The 20555-nt window shown below is 41.9% G+C and overlaps 1 protein-coding gene across 4 annotated transcripts in view; it reads right to left on the reverse strand.

Moving 5' to 3' along the window:
* sulf1 (sulfatase 1) overlaps positions 1–20555 on the reverse strand; it is a 308830-nt gene that overhangs the window by 83893 nt on the left and 204382 nt on the right. For all 4 annotated transcript variants that reach the window (XM_043689229.1, XM_043689233.1, XM_043689232.1 and 1 more), the window contains exons 6-7: positions 16492–16643; positions 1737–1906 (exon numbers count right to left, since the gene is read on the reverse strand). In XM_043689229.1, the coding sequence (XP_043545164.1) occupies positions 1737–1906; positions 16492–16643 (322 nt within the window). The remainder of the gene's footprint in view (positions 1–1736; positions 1907–16491; positions 16644–20555) is intronic.

Below are 20555 nucleotides of genomic sequence, written 5' to 3' on the forward strand. Positions count from 1 at the left end.
AAACTCAGCAGGTCTGGCAGCAACCGTGGAGAGAAATCAGAGTGAACGGTTCAGGGCCAGTGACCATTCTGCAGAACCCAAATGTGTGAGATCAATTCTGAAATACAGTTTCAGGTCAAACCACAATGTACCTGACACCATATGATCTATTTCAATACATTGCAATTAACACTTCAGTCATCTGCTACTGTAAGTGAATATTAATGAAGGGGCTGGCTATAGTATATATTTTGCAGTCTGGATTTAATGGAGCATCATTAAACGTGAGTGAAGCCCATCCATGGTTTTCTGATGGCTATACCACAGCCAGTTATGTTGGATGCAGTCTTAGTAGGGATGCAATGAGTCATAGAGTCCTACAGCATGGAGACAGGCCCTTCAGCCCAAGCTGGTCCATGCTGACCAAAATAAATGGTGGGGGGGTGGGGTGCACAGTTTGGCGGTCAGCATGGTGTCAATGTCAGAGTCAGAGACAGAGTCATACAGCACAGACACAGACCCTTCGGTCCAACCAGTCCATGCCGAACATAATCCCAAACTAAATTAGTCCCACCAGCCTGCTCCTGGTCCATATCGCTCTAAACCTTTCCTATTCATGTACTTATCCAAGAGTCTTTTCAACCTTGTAACTGTTCCCACATCCACCACTTCTGCAGGAAGCTCATTCCACACACAAACCACCCTGCATGTAAAAAATTGCCCCTTCTTGTCTTTTTTTTAATCTCTCTCCTCTTACCTTAATAAGATGGCTCCTAGTCTTGAAATCTCCCATGCTCGGGAAAAGGCAACTACAATGAACTAATTTGGTGTAAACTGCATTACTTTCAACTCGTTACCAGCCTTCTAGAGACTTCAGTTATAGCTGGGAATTTCCCGCATTTCCAAGGGTGATTTTATATTCCATATCGATGTAGAATCAAATCATAGAATCCCTACAGCGTGGAAACTGGCCCTTCGGTCCAACAAGTCCACACTGACCCTCTGAAGAATAACCCACCTAAGCCCATTTTCCCTCTGCTGGGATTACCTAGAACTTAGAACATTACAACACAGTACAAGCCCTTCGGCTCTCAATATTGCACCGACCTGTGGAACCAATCTGAAGTCCATCTAACCTACACTATTCTATTCTCATTCATATTCTGGATTAGAGTGGTGCTGGAAAAGCACAGCAGTTCAGACAGCATCCAAGTTTGTTTCAGGACATGGTTGAAGAGCTGCAGGGCAGAGGAAATGACCTGGGAGTTGCAGTGGGAGAGAGGAGGAAAACTTCTTCAAGGCAGGCATCCTTGCAAGAGGATTCGCAGTAGGGTTAAAATCAACGAGGTAAAAACAATGACTGCAGATGCTGGGAACCAGATTCTGGTTTGGATGCTGCCTGAACTGCTGTGCTTTTCCAGCACCACTCTAATCCAGAATCTGATTTCCAGCATCTGCAGTCATTGTTTTTACCCATTCTCGTTCATATGCCTATACAATGACCATTTAAATGCCCTTAAAGTTGGCGAGTCTACTACTGTTGCAGACAGGGCATTCTATGCCCTTACTACTCTCTGAGTAAAGAGACTACCTCTGACATCTGTCCTATTTGTCTGCCATACCAATCTTCACACCTCCTGGGATGGGAGGGGTGCAAAATCCATATTATTTAGTTAACTGCAAGAAAAATACCTTCAGCCATAAAGTCACTTTTCTAAGTGCATAGTATTGTTGCTAAAGTCTGAAGCTTTACTCACATGTGCTGTGAGGCATTAGGGAAGAGCTCTGAAAACTGTGGTGCCGAATCCTCAGGGCCATGTGGTGCTGCATGACTAATGACCATCAGTACAGGCCTGTGTGGATATATCTTCTTGGATATGCGGAAATAATTGATACTGTCGTTTGTGATCACATCTGTAAAGTAATCCTGAAAAGGAAAGTAACAATGATTTATGACTGCCCTGAGAAAAGACTATTTTAAATAAGCACACAGGATGCTTCAGAAATCCAAGACACTTGTCTTAAACGTCAAATGTTGAGGCAGCAATTTTATCAAACAATAAAGAAGATTGCAATGCTTAATTTCTTTTAATAATAACAAAATTCCAAGCCGCGAAATATTACCGCAAAATTAATTCAGAGAATTGAGCAGAAGGAAGTGGAACAGCTTTGACGCGTGATCAGATAGAAATTGTGTCTGCCACAAAAAAACCATTCAGTACTTCAAACGTATCCAGAAAACCTGAAACTGACACGTCGATGAATTAATGCCAGAACTAAAAGGATGTGAAATTCCTGTCTTTGAAACCGTTGAAATGATTCAGTGCTCTCCAGAGTGTCGCTCACAGATAATCAAGACCAGCTGCAACATTTAGGCCAACCAAGTGTGAGGAAGAAGATGGAGTTTAATTTAGTGAAATGTAAGGTGTTGCATTTCGGAAAGGCAGATCAGGACAGGACTTATACAGATAATGTTAGGGTTCTCATGAGTGTTGCCAAATAAAGATACCCAGGGGTGCAGATGCACAGTTTGTTGAAAGTGAAGTCGCAGGTAGACTGGGTGGTGAAGAAAATGGTTGGCACGTTTGCCTTCATTGGTCTTGCTAACATTTTTGAGAGAATGAAAGAGAGGGGGTGAGGAGAGATTAAAAGAGGAGATCAAATGGTAGAGATGAAGTGTAAAGAGGAGAAAGAAGAAGAAAGCAGAGAGTGGAGGGGAAAAGGAGAGTCATGGGACAGAAAAAAGGAAGGCAGCAGAGAGTTAAGAGGCTAGTAACAGGAAAACTACCTGAACTGTACTAAAAGGAGACAAGAAGGTGAAAGTGACCCTTTATCAGAACACTTCTGATGAAGAGTAACTGGATCTGAAACATTGACTCTGCTTTCTCGCCTCAGGTGTTATCAGATTCTCCAATAGTCTATGTTTTTATTTCACATTTCCAATATCAACAGTTCTTGGTTTTATTAATAAATTGTCAATTTTCACTTTGCACTTATCAGGACTTGGATACAAGAAATACAAAAAAAGTACCAAATTATTCAGCATGAGAAGACAGTACTGATTAGTTGGGCCGTCATTGGCAAGGAGATGCAGCAAGAACTGTTAACTGTCAATCTTACTTTTCGGTCCAAACAAATAGACTTTTAATTGGTCAGGGCACAGCCATGGGAGATTGACATTCATCTGTTAACATGTTCAAAAAGATGGCATTGCCATGGCTCACGGGCCCAGGTCCAGGCTAATTCAACCCGAATCTTGTTGACATCTTCGTTGGCTACCATGAGGAATGTGCCTTTGATTGAATGACCACTATCCCATCACTTATATACCTCCGATACAGCGATGACTGGTCTGTGATTTGAAACTGCAGCTACATCAAAGAAGTTTCTTACACAACTTAATAAACCCTATCCTAAGCTCACATTTATCATTGAAATGGAGTGATCAAACAAGCTCTCTTCCCCACACGTATTATTTGAGAAATCTGCCAATGGATTATCTCTTACTATTCCCAAAAGCCTACATATGCTAATCAATACATGTATTTAGATTTCTTACTGTTCTACCCAATCTAAAGTCTGTCTCATTAACAACCTCATGAATCAGGCCTGAGCTATCAGCTCTCCATATAAGTATGTTGCTGAAATAGGGTGCATTAAAACCAATCTGCAAGATAATGGCTTTCGTGATCAAATCATCAGTCATTGATTGAAACTTATGAAAGAGCCTATGTCCTTTGTGTTTCTTATATGCTAACCTCTCAATCTCACTTTCTTCCTGGTCCCTGGAATTTTTTTTTCCTCAAAATCTCTTACTAACACATTTTCAAATTCTCAAAACTGCTGGTCCTCCGTTCATCGTAATGTTTCTGCCACTACCAATCCCCCCCAAACACTCTCACCTTCACCCATTAAAACCATTACTGTCATTGGTCCAGCCCTCAGATGCTGTATAATTTCCAGTCCCTAAATTCTAAGAGCTGAAAATTTGAATATCGTAGCAGACAACTGCATTAGCCAGACCATGTTCCTCCCTTCTTCATATCTGTCATGTCACCATCCTCTTCAAAAGAAACAACCTTTAGTTTGCAAATTACCACTCCGTCCCCACTTTCCCTTTTATCCTAAAAGTACCTGAGCTTGTTGTCATCTCCCAAGTTTTTTGCATATCTTTCCTGAAACTCAAGATCTGGATTTTTCCAATCAGACTTGCTCCTGCCCTCAAAGCTGACACAGTTGTTATTGAAGTCACAGATGATGTTGCGTATGATTGTGGGAGCTATACTTCCTCGTTCTTCTCTGGTCTCTAATACAGTTGATTATTCTATTCTGCTGTAACCTTTTTCCTCCATTGTTCAGTTTTATGGTCAAACTCACCTGTTGTTATTCCATCTATTCCAGCTCCCTCTCACCAACATTTCAATGTTTCTTTATTTCTCACTATATTTATCCAACAACCAGAACTGAATAGAGATACCCTTCAACTAAACATTGGAAAAATTAAAACTACTTCATTGCTCCCTGCCACAAACTTTGAATCTAGCAATTTACAATCTCAGTGTCTTTCCTAAGACTGTCTACTTCCACCTCCAACTGATTGAGCAGCTTTCTTGCTACCTCACCTCAACTGCTGCTGGAATGTTTGTTCATGCTTTTGTTATCTCTCGACTTGTTGATCTCAATGCTCATCTGGTCGGTCTCCATCTTCCATTCCCTACAACATTGAGGTCATCCAAACCTTTCCTTCCAGCTTCCCCAATTTATACCAAGTCCCATTCATCGGATATCCTTTTTATTTTTAAATACTGGGGCCGTTGAGGACTGAACCATGATTAGAGACTGAGCAGGTTTTGTGTCCTTTCAGGAGGTTTTCCTTATGTCTGATTTGGAGATTATTGTATCTTGTATCCTAGTGCACGTCAAAAGTATGCATCAAACGTGATTTCATTAACTTCCTGTCAATAAATTGACAATGGTAACATAATTTTGTTCTTGACCTCAAACCCAGAGCTTCATTTGACTTAGAACAACTTCCAGTTGTGGGAAACATTATCAGATTGGAAGATAATTGGCAAAACCAAAACTGCCAATATCAGCAACGTCAAAAACAATTATATAACTCCTGGGCACAGCTTGCTTTAGCAGAGAGAAACAGAAGGAAATGAAAAGGTTTAGGTGACAATTCTTTTATTCAGCAGTTGGGGAAATTCAAGGCAAAAACCGTAAATGTTAAATTTTGAGAATTGTCTCAGCTTTTAAAATTTTCTGTATCTTCAAACTGAATTTATATGCGCTTGAAAATTCATTCTGAGAGCTGAACAAAAGCTTCACAACGCTTTAAATAAAAGCTTTAATCTGCTTTGTTACCCTGCTATCTGATGAGTAAACTTGCCAGATTAGGAAATAAAATATAGCATAAGGAATAAAGGTTGGTGTCTGCATGTATTTGATGAAAACCATTTCATGCAGGAAGAAATGAGAGGAATGTTGCTGAAGGTCAGATATCCAAATGCAAGTATGCAGATCATAGAGATACAGGCTGAACTGAATTCCCAATCAGGTTTACTTGGTGAAGCAATGCTAAATGCAATTAACAAACCAACAGAAAAACAAATATGCAGTTGTGCCTTCCCATGACCAACCAACCAGCGCAGATGATGCTTCAGCACTTCTCTGTCCTGTTGGCTACAGGACAAAGCATTAGTCAAGACCCTGCAAAATAACAACAGAAATTCAAAGACAATGCATTCCCTTAATGAAGGGTAAGCAGATTCATAAAAAGGTTCCCTGTGGGAGACTGGTAGGCAAGGTTAGATCTCATGGAATACAGGGAGAACTAGCCATTTGGATACAGATCTGGCTAGAAGGTAGAACACAGAGGGTGGTGGTGGAGGGTTGTTTTTCAGACTGGAGGCCTGTGACCAGTGGAGTGTCACAAAGATCGGTGCTGGGTCCACTACTTTTCAGCAAGGAGGTATAGTTAGTAAGTTTGCAGATGATACCAAGATTGGAGGTGTAATGGACAGCGAAGAGGATTACCTCAGATTGCAATGGGATCTTGATCAGATGGGCCAATGGGCTGAGGAGTGGCAGATGGGAATTTAGTTTAGATAAGTGTGAGGTTCTGTATTTTCAGAAAGCAAATCTTAGCAGGACTTATACACTTAATGATAAGGTCCCAGGGAGTGTTGCTGAACAAAGAGACCTTGGAGTGCAAATTCTTAGCTCTGTGAAAGTGGAGTCACAGGTAGATAGGATAGTGAAGAAGGCATTTGGTATGCTCTCCTTTATTGGTCAGAGCATTGGGTACAGGAGTTGGGAGGTCATGTTGCGGCTGTACAGGGCATTAGTTAGGCCACATTTGGAATATTGCGTGCAATTCTGGTCTTCCTATCAAAAGGATGTTGTGAAACTTGAAAGAGTTCAGAAAAGATTTACAAGGATGTTGCCAGGGTTGGAGGATTTGAGCTACAGGGAGAGGTTGAATAAGCTGGGGCTGTTTTCCCTGGAGCTTCGGAGGCTGAGGGGTGACCTTATAGAGGTTTATAAAATCATGAGTGGCATGGAAAGGTCTTTTCCCTGGGGTGGGGGAGACCAGAACTAGAGGGCATAGGTTTAGGGTGAGAGGGGAAAGATATAAAAGAGGCCGAAGGGGCAACTTTTCTACGCAGAGGGTGGTACATTCTCAAACGTGTATGGAATGAGCTGCCAGAGGAAGTGGTGGAGGCTGGTTCAATTGCATCATTTAAAAGACATCTGGATGGTTATATGAATAGGAAGGGTTGAAAGGGATATGGGCCAAGTGCTGGAAAATGGCACTACACTGGGTTGGGATGTGTGGTCAGCATGGATGAGTTGGACCGAAGTGTCTGTTTCCGTGCTGTACACCTCTATAACTCTATAACAATTAGTGACTTGAACAAAAAGAGAAATTAATTAATAATATAAATTAAATTGAGAAAACTGGCTTCAATCCTCACATTATAAATATTATTCAATAATTTTATGAATTGAGAATTCACTTCGGTGTTTATCACCCAATAAATGTATTGAGTATAACAGCTTGAGGTGAGACACCTAAATTCCTGCTAAACAGTCCTGATGGGTAGGATTTGGCAATGAAAGCACAAACTTATAATATTGTCCTGAGAACCATCTACCTCCTGGATCCAGCTGAAAGTACCTTCAGTGAGTTGTGAACACCATTTCAAATTAATAATGCTTAATTTTCTAGACTTGGTGAACGGGAAGTAACAGGAAAATGTAAATCAAGAAGAACAATTCTAAATTAGCACGCACAGTCACCAGATCAAAAACATGGACTGCATGTGGTACATGGCAATAGTCTGTTTACTGGGCTGTCAAGGAGCTAAAGCCATAGACATTGTCTTTAGTAGAAGTAAATGCTACTTTCTTGGCTATTCATCGCTCACCCTGGTGCCTTACATAAGCATCAGAGAGAAACTGCTGTAGAAATTCTTGTAATTCAAAACACCGACGGCCGTGACTAATCACATGCTCTGGATACAAAGTGCAGTACAGCTGCAAGGGCACAGCCTGAGGCTGGACTCCATGTCACATGTCAATGTTAGTACAAGCCAACCAGCTGTGTCCTTTCTCTGTCAATATCAGGAGCTCAGCAGGCACTAGGCTTCTGGAAATTAATAGCATAATTATAGTCTGCAACGACAGCAACTTCGTGCTATTGTTTTTAATAATATTAATGATGAGCCCAAGTGGGCATCAGTTTCTTCTTTTTACATACTGTTTGATGGTGCCAGTATTGGAATAAAAGTCTGATTTAAATAATTGATTTCTGTTTAAAAAAAAAGTTTTAAACAATAGCTTAAAGTACAATGAGTTAAACAAAACTAACTACTAATGGCTCAAGGGCAGGCAATGGGGTCTAGTGGTATTATTGCTAAATGGGTTAACCCACAAAAATAGGTAGTATTCTGGGCACATGGGTTCAAATCCAGACATGAGAGTTGGTGAAGTATAAATTCAATAATAATCTGCAAATAAGAGTCCAATGATGACCATGAATCTACTGTCGATTGGCAGAGGGAAAAAACCCATCTGGTTCACTAATGTGCTTCAGGGAAGCAAACTGCCATCCTTACCGGGTCTGGCCTACATGTGACTCCAGACCCACAGCAATGTGGTTGACACTTAACTACCCTGTGGGTAATTGGGATGGGCAATTCATCCCATGGATGAATTAAAACTTAAATTAATATATGGTTTCCTGAACCTTTCACAGATATGACCCTGTTTCAGTACCTTCCAGTTTGTCTGAAACCAGAATGGACACTGGGGGATTGGTCAGAGTTGTTCAGTGTGGGAAGGATGGGAGGTGCTGGGATGCACCAAAAAATAATGACCCAGTTTTTTTTTTTGACGTTGTGGTTGAAATAGAAATTGGGTATTGGGCGACAAACTGTTCATGCACACTCACCAAAATGAAAAATAACCCAAATATTTTTCGTGGCATCAAGATCCAATCAGAACTCCATGGCCATTTCTGTCTAAGGTTCTTTGGTGAATTTCTACAGAGCATCTTGTAGATTATACATTCTGCTGCTACGGAGAATCGGTGGTGGTAGGAGTGAATGCTTGTGGATGTGATACCAATCAAACAGGTGGTGTTGTCCCGGATGGTGTCAAGCTTCTTGAGTGTTGTTGGGGCTGCACTCAACCAGACATGTGGGAAGTATTCAATAACACTCCTGACTCGTAGCTTGAGTTGGAGATGAGTTACTTGCTACAGCATTCCTAGCCTTATAGCCAGTGTTTATGTGGCAAGTCCAGTTGGGTTTCTGGTCAATGGAAGTTACTGAATGCTGATACAGGAAGATTCTGTGAAGTTAACAACATTGAATGTCAAGGGGCAGTGGTTGGATTATCTCTTATTTGCTGATGGTTATTGGCTGCTATTGGTGTGGCGTAAATGCTATTTGCCACTTGACTGGATATTGTCCAGATCTTGTTACATTTGAACTTCAAGACTTCAGTATCTGAAGAGTGATCTAGGTAAAGCCTTCAAGATATACACAGGAAAAGACAGGTAGATAAGGACAAACTATTTCCACTGGTTGGAGAATCTAGAACATGGGACATAATCTGAGAATTAGAGACAGACCATTCAGGAGAGATGTTAGGAAGCATTTCTGCACACAAAGGGAGATGTTTAGAACTCTCTTCCACAAACACAGTGGATGCAGGATCAGTTATTAATTTTAGATCTGAGATGAAGGGAAAATTTGTTAAGCAAAGATATGAAGGGAGGCCCATATAGAACTAGGACATGATCTCACTGAATGGTGGAACAGGCCCGAGGAGATTAATGGCCAACTCCTGTTCCTATGTTTCTATGACCCCAAAATCTCATTTTTAGAGCCCCATAATTCACAATGTGGAACTTGAGTCAACGGAAACCGAACATTTTTCTCATTCAAACAGTATATGATGCAAAGCTCTGTGTGATTACAAGGCAGTAATGTTACAAAAGCCTTCACCTGAATAACAAGGTTAGATTATCACCTTCAAAATCACTCCCTTGTAACTGTTATCATAATGGTTGCTCAGTTTTAGTTTTACAGGTTGATATTTTGGCCCGTTCTGTGGTGTAATTGTCCCTGCACCTTGATTCTTGATCCCATTTCCATTGTAGATTAATGGCTGTGATTAGATTAGCACAAGAAATGTACTGCAAAAGGGCCCTGCTTGGTGCTTTTGCTACAGGGGTAGTGTCCCTCTCTCTGGACCAAAAGGCTTGGATTCAAGTCACACCTGCCCCAGAGATGTGACATAAAACATTGGAACAGACTGATTAAAAATATGGAGACAGGGAGGACAGCAGATGCTGGAGATCAGAGTCGAGAGTGTGGTGCTGGAAAAGCACAGCAGGTCAGGCAGCATCCAAGGAGCAGGAGAATCAACATTTCGGGCATAAACTCTGCTCCTTGGATGCTGCCTGACCTGCTGTGCTTTTCCAGCAACACACTCTCGACTCTGATTAAAAGATATCTACAACTGCCCTGCTTTTACTGCAGTTATTAGTGGGACATCTTAAAAGCTTCTTTGTGAATCCTTAGAATCTGCCCTGAATTATGGCTGCCCTGAAGATAAACTTGGACAGGAATTTATGGCAATGGGTAGTGGCTACTTATTTCTCATTTTAGTCTACTGGCTAACTCCAGATTGTTTTTAGGTCTGTTTTCTTGGTAATAAAATTTAACTCTCACTTTATTTGGATGTGAACCTAGGAGGTGTAGTTAGTAAGTTAGCAGGTGACACCAAAATTAGAGGTGTGGTGGACAGCGGAGAAGGTTACCTCAGACTACAACGGGATCTTGGCCAGATTGACAATGGGCTGAGAAGTGGCAGATGGAGTTTAATTTAGATAAATGCGAGGTTCTACATTTTGGAAAACCAAATCAGAGCAGGACTTATACACTTAATAGTAAGGTCCTAGGGAGTGTTGCTGAACAAAGAGACCTTGGAGCGCAGGTTCATAATTCCTTGAAAGTAGAGTCGCAGGGAGATAGGAAGTGAAGAAGGTGTTTGGTATGCTTTCCTTTATTGGTCAGAGTATTGATTACAGGAGTCGGGAGGTCATGTTGCGGCTGTATAGGACATTGGTTAGGCCACTGTTGGAATATTGCATGCAATTCTGGTCTCCTTCCTATCGGAAAGATGTTGTGAAACTTGAAAAGGTTCAGAAAACATTTACAAGGATGTTGCCAGGGTTGGAGGATTTGAGCTGTAGAGAGAGGCTGAATAGACTGGGGCTGTTTTCAATGGAGCGTTGGAGGCTGAGGGGTGACCTTATAGAGGTTTGCAAAATTATGAGGGGCATGGATAGGGTAAATAGACACGGTCTTTTCCCTGGGATGGGTGAGTCCAGAACTTGAGGGCATTGGTTTCGGGTGAGAGGGGAAAGATTTAGAAGAGACCTAAGAGGCAACTGTATCACGCAGAGGGTGCTGCATGTATGGAATGAGCTGTCAGAGGAGGTGGCAGAGGCTGGTACAATTACAGCATTTACATAGAACATGGAACATTACAGCACAGTACAGGCCCTTCAGCCGTCAATGTTGCAGTAACCTGTGAAACCTATCACCTTTGGGCAAGACTTTAGGACACAATGTGCACATTCCAAGCTCATTTACTTACCTAATGCTTCAGTAACATCTAAACCTCGTGGCTATAACTTCAGAGGTCAAAGATCACTGAATATCCATTGAGGTCACTTCAAATGACCCATATGGAAAAACTTTAGCAGCTCTGAGCAGTGAGGGCCTGGCGACAAACTACAACACCTTGACATGGGCCTGGGCTGCATGGTCTCATTGATTGTGTACCAACTAAAAGGTGCACAGTGGCTCAGTGGTTAGCACTACTGTCTCACAGTGCCAGGAACCCAGGTTTGATTCCACCATCAGGTGCCTATCTGTGTGGAGTTTGTACAGCTGCTCCAGTTTCCTCCCATAGTCCAATGATGTGCAGGCAAGGTGCACTGGCCATGCTAAATACCCATAGTGTCCAGGGATGTGTAGGTTGGGTGTATTAGCCATGGGAAATAGAGGGTTACAGGGATAGGTAGGGAGATGGGTCTGGGTGAGATGCTCTTTAGAGTGTCAGTGGACACATTGGGCTGAATGGCCTGTTTCCGTACTGTACGGATTTTATGCTCTAGGAGCACTGGTACCGTGCGTCGCAGGGAACATGCAAGTCATCTTCCTAGAGAGAGGATTACATGTTCCTTTGCCATGAAACCACAGCACTCTCAGGTCTGTGCAAGTATGGAGTCTTGTGATGTGACATTCTGGAAAACCCCTGGAAATACTGGTCCCAGTACCAAGGTGACAGTTGTTTGAGCATCTATGGGTGGCAGTGTTAGGTGAACACATCAGGTCACATTGGATAGAATGGTCGCCATGTTTTGCAGAAACAAGTTGGAGCCACTGGGTGAATGTTCCCTGATATAGTGATCAGTAAGAGGAACAGCTACTTTCTATTCACCCTGTCCATGTCCCCCATAATGTTAACCACCTTCATTACATTCCCCCTCAACCTTCTATGCTCCAAAGGGAACAACCTGAGTTTACATAGTCTCTACACTCCATCCTTGGCAACATCCTGTTGATCAGGACTGACTACATCACCAGGAAGGCTTAATCATCTTAAGGAAGCATATTCAGCATCTTAAGACTCACAGAAGGAGGTGATTCAAAGTGTGTCCACAGCTTAAACCAAGGAAAAGAATAAAGGCTACACACCTGAAGCACACATTCCAACTCTTCCAACAGGTCACCTTGTAGCAAAGGAGAAGCTGGGAGGTGTGCTGTCAACATTGTGGTGAAGTCTAAGGACAATTTCTTGCAATTGCCAGCACAAAGATTGTTCCTGGTACAAATTACTGCATTAAAAACCGCCTAATGGAATTTCTAAGTCTTAAAGTTTCTGTCTGTCAAACTCTTTTTTTTTGCAAGACAGTGCTTCCTTAAAGGTAAAATATTTTAAACATTTTAGAAGAAGCTATTACTTTGAGTCAGACTGTTTTAAGTTAAGTAGCACTCTTCATCCTGAATTATCATGGAAAGGGTGAATTTTAGAGGTCAACATCAGTCTTATCTGCAATAGCCTCCACATCACCATAACCTACTGCCACTCATTGTTGCATTCTCTCATATGCGAGATTTTGGATTTACCGAGTCAGTCCCCCAAAAACCCCCCATGAAATTGATCCTCAGCATAGTCATCACCATCTGGATTGAAGTGGTCAAAAGCTGTAAAGAAATAATTTGGGAACCAAACCAGTAATGTGTAATCGTCCACAAAATGTCAAGGTGATTTCTATGGAGATGTGTTGAATACAGATGGAATTTGCAATTTGCCGGAGTAGGCTAAAAGCTATGTCGACCTCAGAATTGAAGCAAACAGAAATGTCATCACCTAAGATGTACATAACTGTTGTTTATCATTGCTCAAACAATGGTATCTTTGATAGTGAGTTTTATTTTTACGTGATTAAATCGAAAATGCATTTAACAATGAACCCACACTGTGTGACATTCCTCCGCAGGCAGCTTGCTAGGAAGGGACATTCAGTTTTCAGCAGCATCTTTAGTCAAAGCCCCTTCTTTGAGGAGTGGCCTTTTATATTTAGCGAGAGAGGATCAATTTGACAAAATGAGTTGGACTTGGGGTACAGGGTACCATTTCAAAAGTTTTCAGTTGATAAGAAGCTCAGAGGCATTCTGAAGAAGAGTTTAAAATTTCAAAAGTACATTGACTGGTTGGTGGAATGGAAGTACAAGTGATTAAATTTAATGCAGTGAAATATGAAGTAATTCATTTTGAAAGGAAGAACGCAGGGACAATATTAAACAAAGGGTATAATTCTAAAGGCAACTCAGGAAGAATGGGATCTAGGTGTGTATATGCACAACTCATCAACGTGACAGCACAGGTTACCTGAGCAATTGATAAGCATACAGTATCTTCAGCTTTATTAAGACAGGTGGTAGGAATAAAAACAAGGAATTTATGTTAATCTTGTAAAAAAAAACACTGGTGTGGCCATAATGGGAGTGTTGCATCCTGTTCTGCACGCTATACTTGAGGAAGGATGTGAAGGTATTAAACAGTTTGCAGAAAAGATTCATGAGAATGATTGCAGGGCTAAGGGACTTAAAGTATATAAACAATTGGGAGAAAGTGGGCCTCTTGTACTTATAGAAAGTTGAGAAATTTGATAAATTGCGAGGGATCAGTACAGAAGTTAAGGCCAAACTATTCCCATTGGTGGAAAGTTTGAGAACAAGAAGTTGCAGGTTTAAGGTAATTAACAAAAGTAGTGATTCAAGAACAAATATTTTCCACAGAATAAGTCATTCAGAGCTGGAAAGCTGAGAGTGTGATGGAGGTAGGTTAAATCATGGCATACAAGAGGGGACTGGATTATTGGGCCAGATTTTCCAGTAAGTAGCAATCCCAAGAATATTGTCACTCCAGTCCTTCTTGTTTGATGGAAGGAGATTTCATTCAGAATTCCCGAATAAGTGCAGGACTCTATACCCAGAACTGTCAGGGGAAGGCAAACAAGGTGCCTCTATTCACAGCACCCAGCTGTTCCTGCCTGAAATGTACAGCTCCTGACAGGCACTTCAACAGCAGCAGGCTGTAGCTGTGCAGGTAAGTGTGAGGTTAAGGTGCTGGAAGGGTAGAGTGCCAAATGAAAGGCACCAAGGTTAAGGAGCTGCCTGGTTGATAGGGCGCCAACTGCAAATGGTGTCAGCTTGGGAGGGGTTAGTTTGCCAACTAAGTTGGATGCCAGCAGGAGTGGGGAGGTATGGTAGCAGGTGGTAAGAGGGCACAAAATTAGGTGGGAAAGCAAGTTGCAATATAGAAAAAAAAAATTTTACAAATGGATGTGGCCTGGTTAGGTGAATAGGCCAAAATTTGACAGATAGAGTTAAACATGGATAAGTGTGAGGTTTATCCACTTTGGTCAGAAGAATAGAAATCTGAATGAAATCTTATTATCTTATTATCTAAATGAAGAGAAAACGCAGAATATTCCAGTGCAGAGGGATCTGGGTGTCCTCATGTATAAAGCACAGCAATCTTATACACAGGTACAGCAGGTAATGAGGAAGGTGAATGGAATTTTAAAATTTACTGGTAAAGGAACAAAATATAAAAGTAGGGAAATGTTACTGCAATTGTCCAAAGCATCAGGCGATATTGCACCTGCATTACCACATACAATTTTGCTTCCTTTACTCAGGGAAGGATGTAGATATACTCAGAAGGCAATTCAGAGGAGATTCACTCGATTGATTAAGATGAGAGTTTTGTCTTCTAAAGAGAGACTGAGCAGTTTAGGCCTATACTCTTTGGAGTTAGGAAGAATTAAAGGAGATCTAAAAGTACAAAAGATGCTTAAAGGGATGCTAGGGTGAAGTAGCTGCAGAAACAATGTTTCCTCATGTGGCACAATCTAGAATGAAAGGTTATAGTTTTAGGATAAGGGGTAGCAGATTGAAAACACAGATCTATTTCTCTTGGAGGATTGCGAGTCTGTGGAATTCATTCTTCTAGAGTGCGATGGATGCTCGGATATTGAATAAATTTAAAGAGATGGACAGATTTTTAATTAGTAATGGGTTGAAGGGTTATGGAGAGTGAGCAGAAAGTGGAGTTGAGGCTGAGATGAGATCAGTCATTATTGTATCAAATAGCAGTGGGGTTGAATTTGTCTACCCTTGTTCCTAGTTCTTATGTTCTACATTCTTACACAAGTGTTTAGAGTGGTTTGGGGTAGATTGGAAAAATTGAGTCCAGTCTGAAGATGGGAAGGGTTGGATTTGACTCTGGTTCAGTGGGCAGAGGGGAAGTTGATAGTCGGGTCCATGGCAAAGGTATCAGGTCAAGTCAGGACCAATGGCAAGTTGTGTCGGAAGCGAATTGGGTTCAGTGGTGGTGGAATGGGGAGGTTAGAGGAGGGAATGGGTGGGTGTTGGTTGCGGCTGCAGGCCCAATGGCAGTGGAGGAGATGGGTTTGGGTGATGGCTGCAACAGAGTGCATTCAGCAGTTGGGTCTGTTCCAGCAGCAGAGGTAGAGTTGATGTTCTGGGACAGCCCGGGCAGGATGGTGTCAGGTTCTCGGTGGGAGGGTGTTGGGAGGGCAGAGTCTGAGGTTATAAAGGGTCATCAGTGAGGGATGAGGTCTGTTTAATAGTTACTCGGAATTAAATTCTGCATTGAATAATCTATCATTTCCTGAGTCACTATTTTATTCAATTTCATCACAACCATTTGAAGCCCCCAACTTTCACCGAAACTTTTGAGGGGCTCGAGGTGCACAGGAATTTCCCAGCGGGAAATGCAGTTTCCCTGGCAATGTGCTTAGAGTGTGTTTTGATGGGAATTCTGCAAAAACCCCCTGCACAATTCTCATCTACTCTGGAATAACGAGAGTCCAGTAAGCCGCAAATCTGCCCCATTATCTGTAAGAAAGAATGTTCAGAGCCAAGGGGAGAAGGCAGGTCTGTAACGCTAAGTGAATTGCTCCTACAGAGGGTTAGCACGGGGACATGACAGTTCAAATGACCTCCTTCTGAGCTGCCACAACTCTGTGAAGTTGAAAATTATGTTTTTTTTTAAGACTCACCAACAGTGCAAACAACTGCACACTGAAGAACCTGCAGCAAAACCAAAGAAGGTAAACATTTTAATCAGAGTTAACTGCTTTCCAAAAAATCATCTTCATTTTTCAAACCATTTTCCAATATGGATTAACTTGTCTTGTTATTGTGTTACATGTGTATTTGTAAATTAATCTCTCTAATGAACTTTTCTTTCTACCTGGAGACATGAACATTTGCTTTGGGAATCTGAGGCTGCTGTGGGGGTGTGGACTGGTGTCAATATGACACACTTATTCAAATTAATATTCACCTCAGAATCAAAATAACATTGAAAAGCAAACAAAGCAGATACCTTGGAATAATCAAATCCATGTTTCTCCTTAAAGCCGTTCCGACTGAGGCTGTAGTTATAAAACCGAGAATTCTTTATAAGTCCAACCCACTCTCGCCAGCCTGGTGGGATGTAGCTGCCATTATATTCATTGAGGTATTTCCCAAAGAATGCTGGAGGAGAACAACATGAAGGTCAGTTCACAAGTATACCTTCAATTGAAAATGATCTAAACAAGCACTGTACCATCTGTTTCACTTCCCTGTTTTTCCCCTTGTCCATTCTGGGGTAATCATTATTAGACATAATTCATGCAATTCTCAGTGTTCTAGGGGACTCTGGAAGGTGTTGAGGACTGGATGTCTGTATGGAAGACAGCAAAACTAGGCAGTGATTGGTTGGTGATGACTGGGTAAGATCTACTGCAGGAGCTTTATAGACCTTACCAAATTTACCAGTCTCTTGCTGTATCTCAATCTTTCGATCTTTCCCATTTGATTGGCCAGCTTCAGGAATAAGTAACTTCATAGAAAAAAAACTACACAAGAGAACCAAGGTTGTGAACATGTAAAAAGTTTGAAATTTATAAGATCAGATGGTTTGGACTGAGTCTTTAAACATATGTCAAAATGAAAAAGGTGATCATATGTCTATTCCAACTCTTCCCTGGTCAAAGGGGCTGCTGAGGAAGGTGCCAGGTTCTCAAACCCTGGGAAGAAAGAGCAAGGACAGCTACGCTAACAATAAATAGACATTCTGGCTGCAAGCATTTGGTATAGAACAGTAAAGAGAAGGAGGGCTCAAAGCAGTAGTTGGACTGAAGCTGGCAGGAGGAAAATAGCTTCCAGTTGAACAGATGTGGTAAGAAGCCATCTGGGCAATCTGACAGAGTTGTCAAGGAGGGAGGGAGAATCATCAGAAGATGCTTTACTGTCAGCAGTGCATTCGGTAAACTCTTCAAAAACCGACAGAAATGCCTGAAGATGGTCACTCAAAGTTACTACTCAGTGAAACAGGAAAACAGGAGCCAGCAGCAATTGTGAACTGTTTGAGTGAGGATGTTCCCCCTCATTGGAGAGGCCGGGGCCAGAAGGTGTAGTCTCAGAGTAAAAGACTGCCAATTTCAGACTGGGATGAGGAAGAATTTCTTTCTCAGAGGGTTGTGAGACTATTAAACTCCTTGCCACAGAGAGCTGTGTGTGGGGCGTGGGGCGGGGGGGGTGGGGGAGCAGAGTCCTTGTGTATATTTAAGGCTGCAATAGATATATTCTTGAGCAATACGGGAATCAAGGAAAACTGGGAAAACACAGGAAAGTGGACGTGAGGAATATTAGATTAGCCATGATTCTAATGACTGGCAGAGCAGAGTTAAGGGGCCAAACAGCCTACTCCTGTATCTATTTCTGATGGTCTTATAGTAATGGTTTTCTGTAAGGACTGTAATTCAGTGGAGAGTGCATTGTGTGAAAGAGTTATAAGCACAAAAGAGTTCATTTTGTTTAGTTAATGTATTTAGTCATTTTACAGTAAAAATCTTAAAACATAAAATCTTATGGTATCATCATTTTCAGCTACCATTTCCAAATATTAAACTTCATATTACTACTTCTGAATATTTCCTAATGACCTTAATAACTGACATTTCAATGAAAGACATTTTGTTTAATTTGAATGTAAAGAATTGAAGATGACAAGGAATACTCAGCCTCGAGATAATGGACTAGAAAGTGATTTAAAAACTCAATCCATATAAAGAAGCTTAGATGTCTGATTCATTACATGTTGAACAGGTTCTTCACTGCTGGATGGCTCTTTACTTTGAAGGAAATACAGTCAAAAAAATTAAGTGACTGCCACCAAAAGAGTAAGTGTATTTTAAAAAGATTCATGTGGAGTGAGTGGGATGAGAAATGCTGATTTGAGCTGTACAGTCCTCTTGATGGCTATTACCAGCTACAATCATTCTCTCGCTTACTGTCCTTTCCCCAGTTTCAAACATAGCCCTGAGGACTTCACTCAATGAGGCTAATGACCTATACTGCATTTCAGAGACAGGCCAGCTACCTGCAAATGGACAGTAAGTGCTGGGAACTCATCCAGTTTATTGAAATGTGACCCAAAACCCATTTTCAGAGCAGCATGGGCCTCCCATTGGGGAGCACACTGCGCTCACAGCACCAAGGTTTACTGCATTGAGTGAAGAACTAGAGCAGACAAATTCCGATACCTCACAAAGCTCTACAGAACTTCACTGAATTATTTTGACAACACCTTCCTCTCCCTTGGCTTCTGTCACTGAGAAGCAGAGGACAGCATTATTAGGGAAATGCCACTCATCCAAATTGCCCTCGAAGATAGATGGCATGTTGATTCAAACATGGATTCTGTTTCCTTTCCTGGCACTCAATCCTAATTCCGAGAGTCCCCAAGGTAGTTGATGGAACACCGCCTGCATTAATTCAAGAAACAGGGCCACCTTCTCAAATCAGTCAGGAACTGGCTGTTAAGGGCAGCATTCACCACTCCTTGAGAGCAAATACATTATTCTGGCTCAGCCATACATCAGCCAGTCAGTATATAACAATCCCGGAAGATAATGACATCAGTATAAAACAATCTATTGATTATGCATAATGAAAATGAAACATTATTGGAATTCAGTTCCCTTTCTGCTCCATATTTAGTGTACTTCAATATGGCTGCATAAGTTCCCATTTTGCACGTTTTTTTGTATTACAAGTAGACAACCCTTTATCTGAAATCCCGAAATCCGAGCAGCTCTGAAATCCAAAGGTATTTTTGTGAAGTTTTTATCTCATTAACAAGGTTGTTTGGCGTGCAAATAGTTAACTCAACTCCACACCCACTCAATGCATGTCACTTAGATGTGATGTGTTGGTGGGGGGAGCGGCATGGCCTATCACTGACAGGCCTCAATTCTGTTTCAGGACCCATTTTACGCAAAGTAAGTCTGCTGTTTGGTAAGATTTTTAAAACTTTCACCATCAAACTGTCATTTAATCTGGAATTCGAAAAATTCTGAATTCCGAAAACCAGCTGGTCCCGAGCATTTCAGATAAAGGATTGTGCACCTGTACCAACTCATTCGAAAAAGTACAGATTGAATTTATGTGAGCTCATCAATCAGTGTGATAGAAATTAAAATCAGAAAGAGGCTATTTGGCCCAATACGTCTGCACTGACCTTCTGAAGAGCATCCCATCCAGACTCAGCCCCCTGCCCCATCCCCATAAACCTTCATCGCTGGTCCACTTCGCTTCAACATCCCTGGACACTGCAGGCAATTTACTGCGGCCTATCCACCTAATCTGCACAGCTTTGGACTGAGGGAGGAAACTGAGCACTCTTACAGAGAGGAAATTCATTCCAACTGTTAAAGGTAATCTTGAAAATAAATATTATTTACATATATCGTACAAATAAAAATATATTAATTCCACGTATTTTTGTGTTACTAAGTAAGTGAAATCTGATGATAAGTGAATCCCCCAATACCTCAGTTTTCTCGTTTTAGAGTAACTTAAGAACAAAGGAAATTTACAGACCAGGAACAGGCCCTTCGGCCCTCCAAGCCTGAGCCGATCCAAATGTACAGTCTAAACCTGTTGGTCAATTCCTAAGCATCTATATCCCTCTGCTCCCCAACTTCTCATGCATCTGTCCAGACGCATTTTAAATGAATCTACCGTGCCTGCCTCTACCACCTCTGCTGGCAACGTGTTCCAGCAGAGACAGGCCGCCTACTTGCGGAGCGATTCAGAGAGCACCTCTGGGCCACCCGGATGAACCAACCCAACCACCCTGTAGCACAGCATTTCAACTCCCCCTCCCACTCCACCGAGGATATGCAGGTCATTGGACTCATCCACCGCCAAACCACAACAACGCGACGGTCGGAGGAGGAGCGTCTTATCTTCCGACTGGGAACACTCCAACCACAGGGGATGAACTTGGACTTCACCAGTTTCTTCATCCCCCCTCCCCCCACCTTGTCTCAGCCGAATCCCTCCAGCCCGGCACCGCCTTCCTGACCTGCAGTCTTCTTCTTGACCTCTCCACCTCCA

The sequence above is a fragment of the Chiloscyllium plagiosum genome, chromosome 4, assembly GCF_004010195.1.
Source record: "Chiloscyllium plagiosum isolate BGI_BamShark_2017 chromosome 4, ASM401019v2, whole genome shotgun sequence".
Classification (NCBI taxonomy): Eukaryota; Metazoa; Chordata; class Chondrichthyes; order Orectolobiformes; family Hemiscylliidae; genus Chiloscyllium; species Chiloscyllium plagiosum.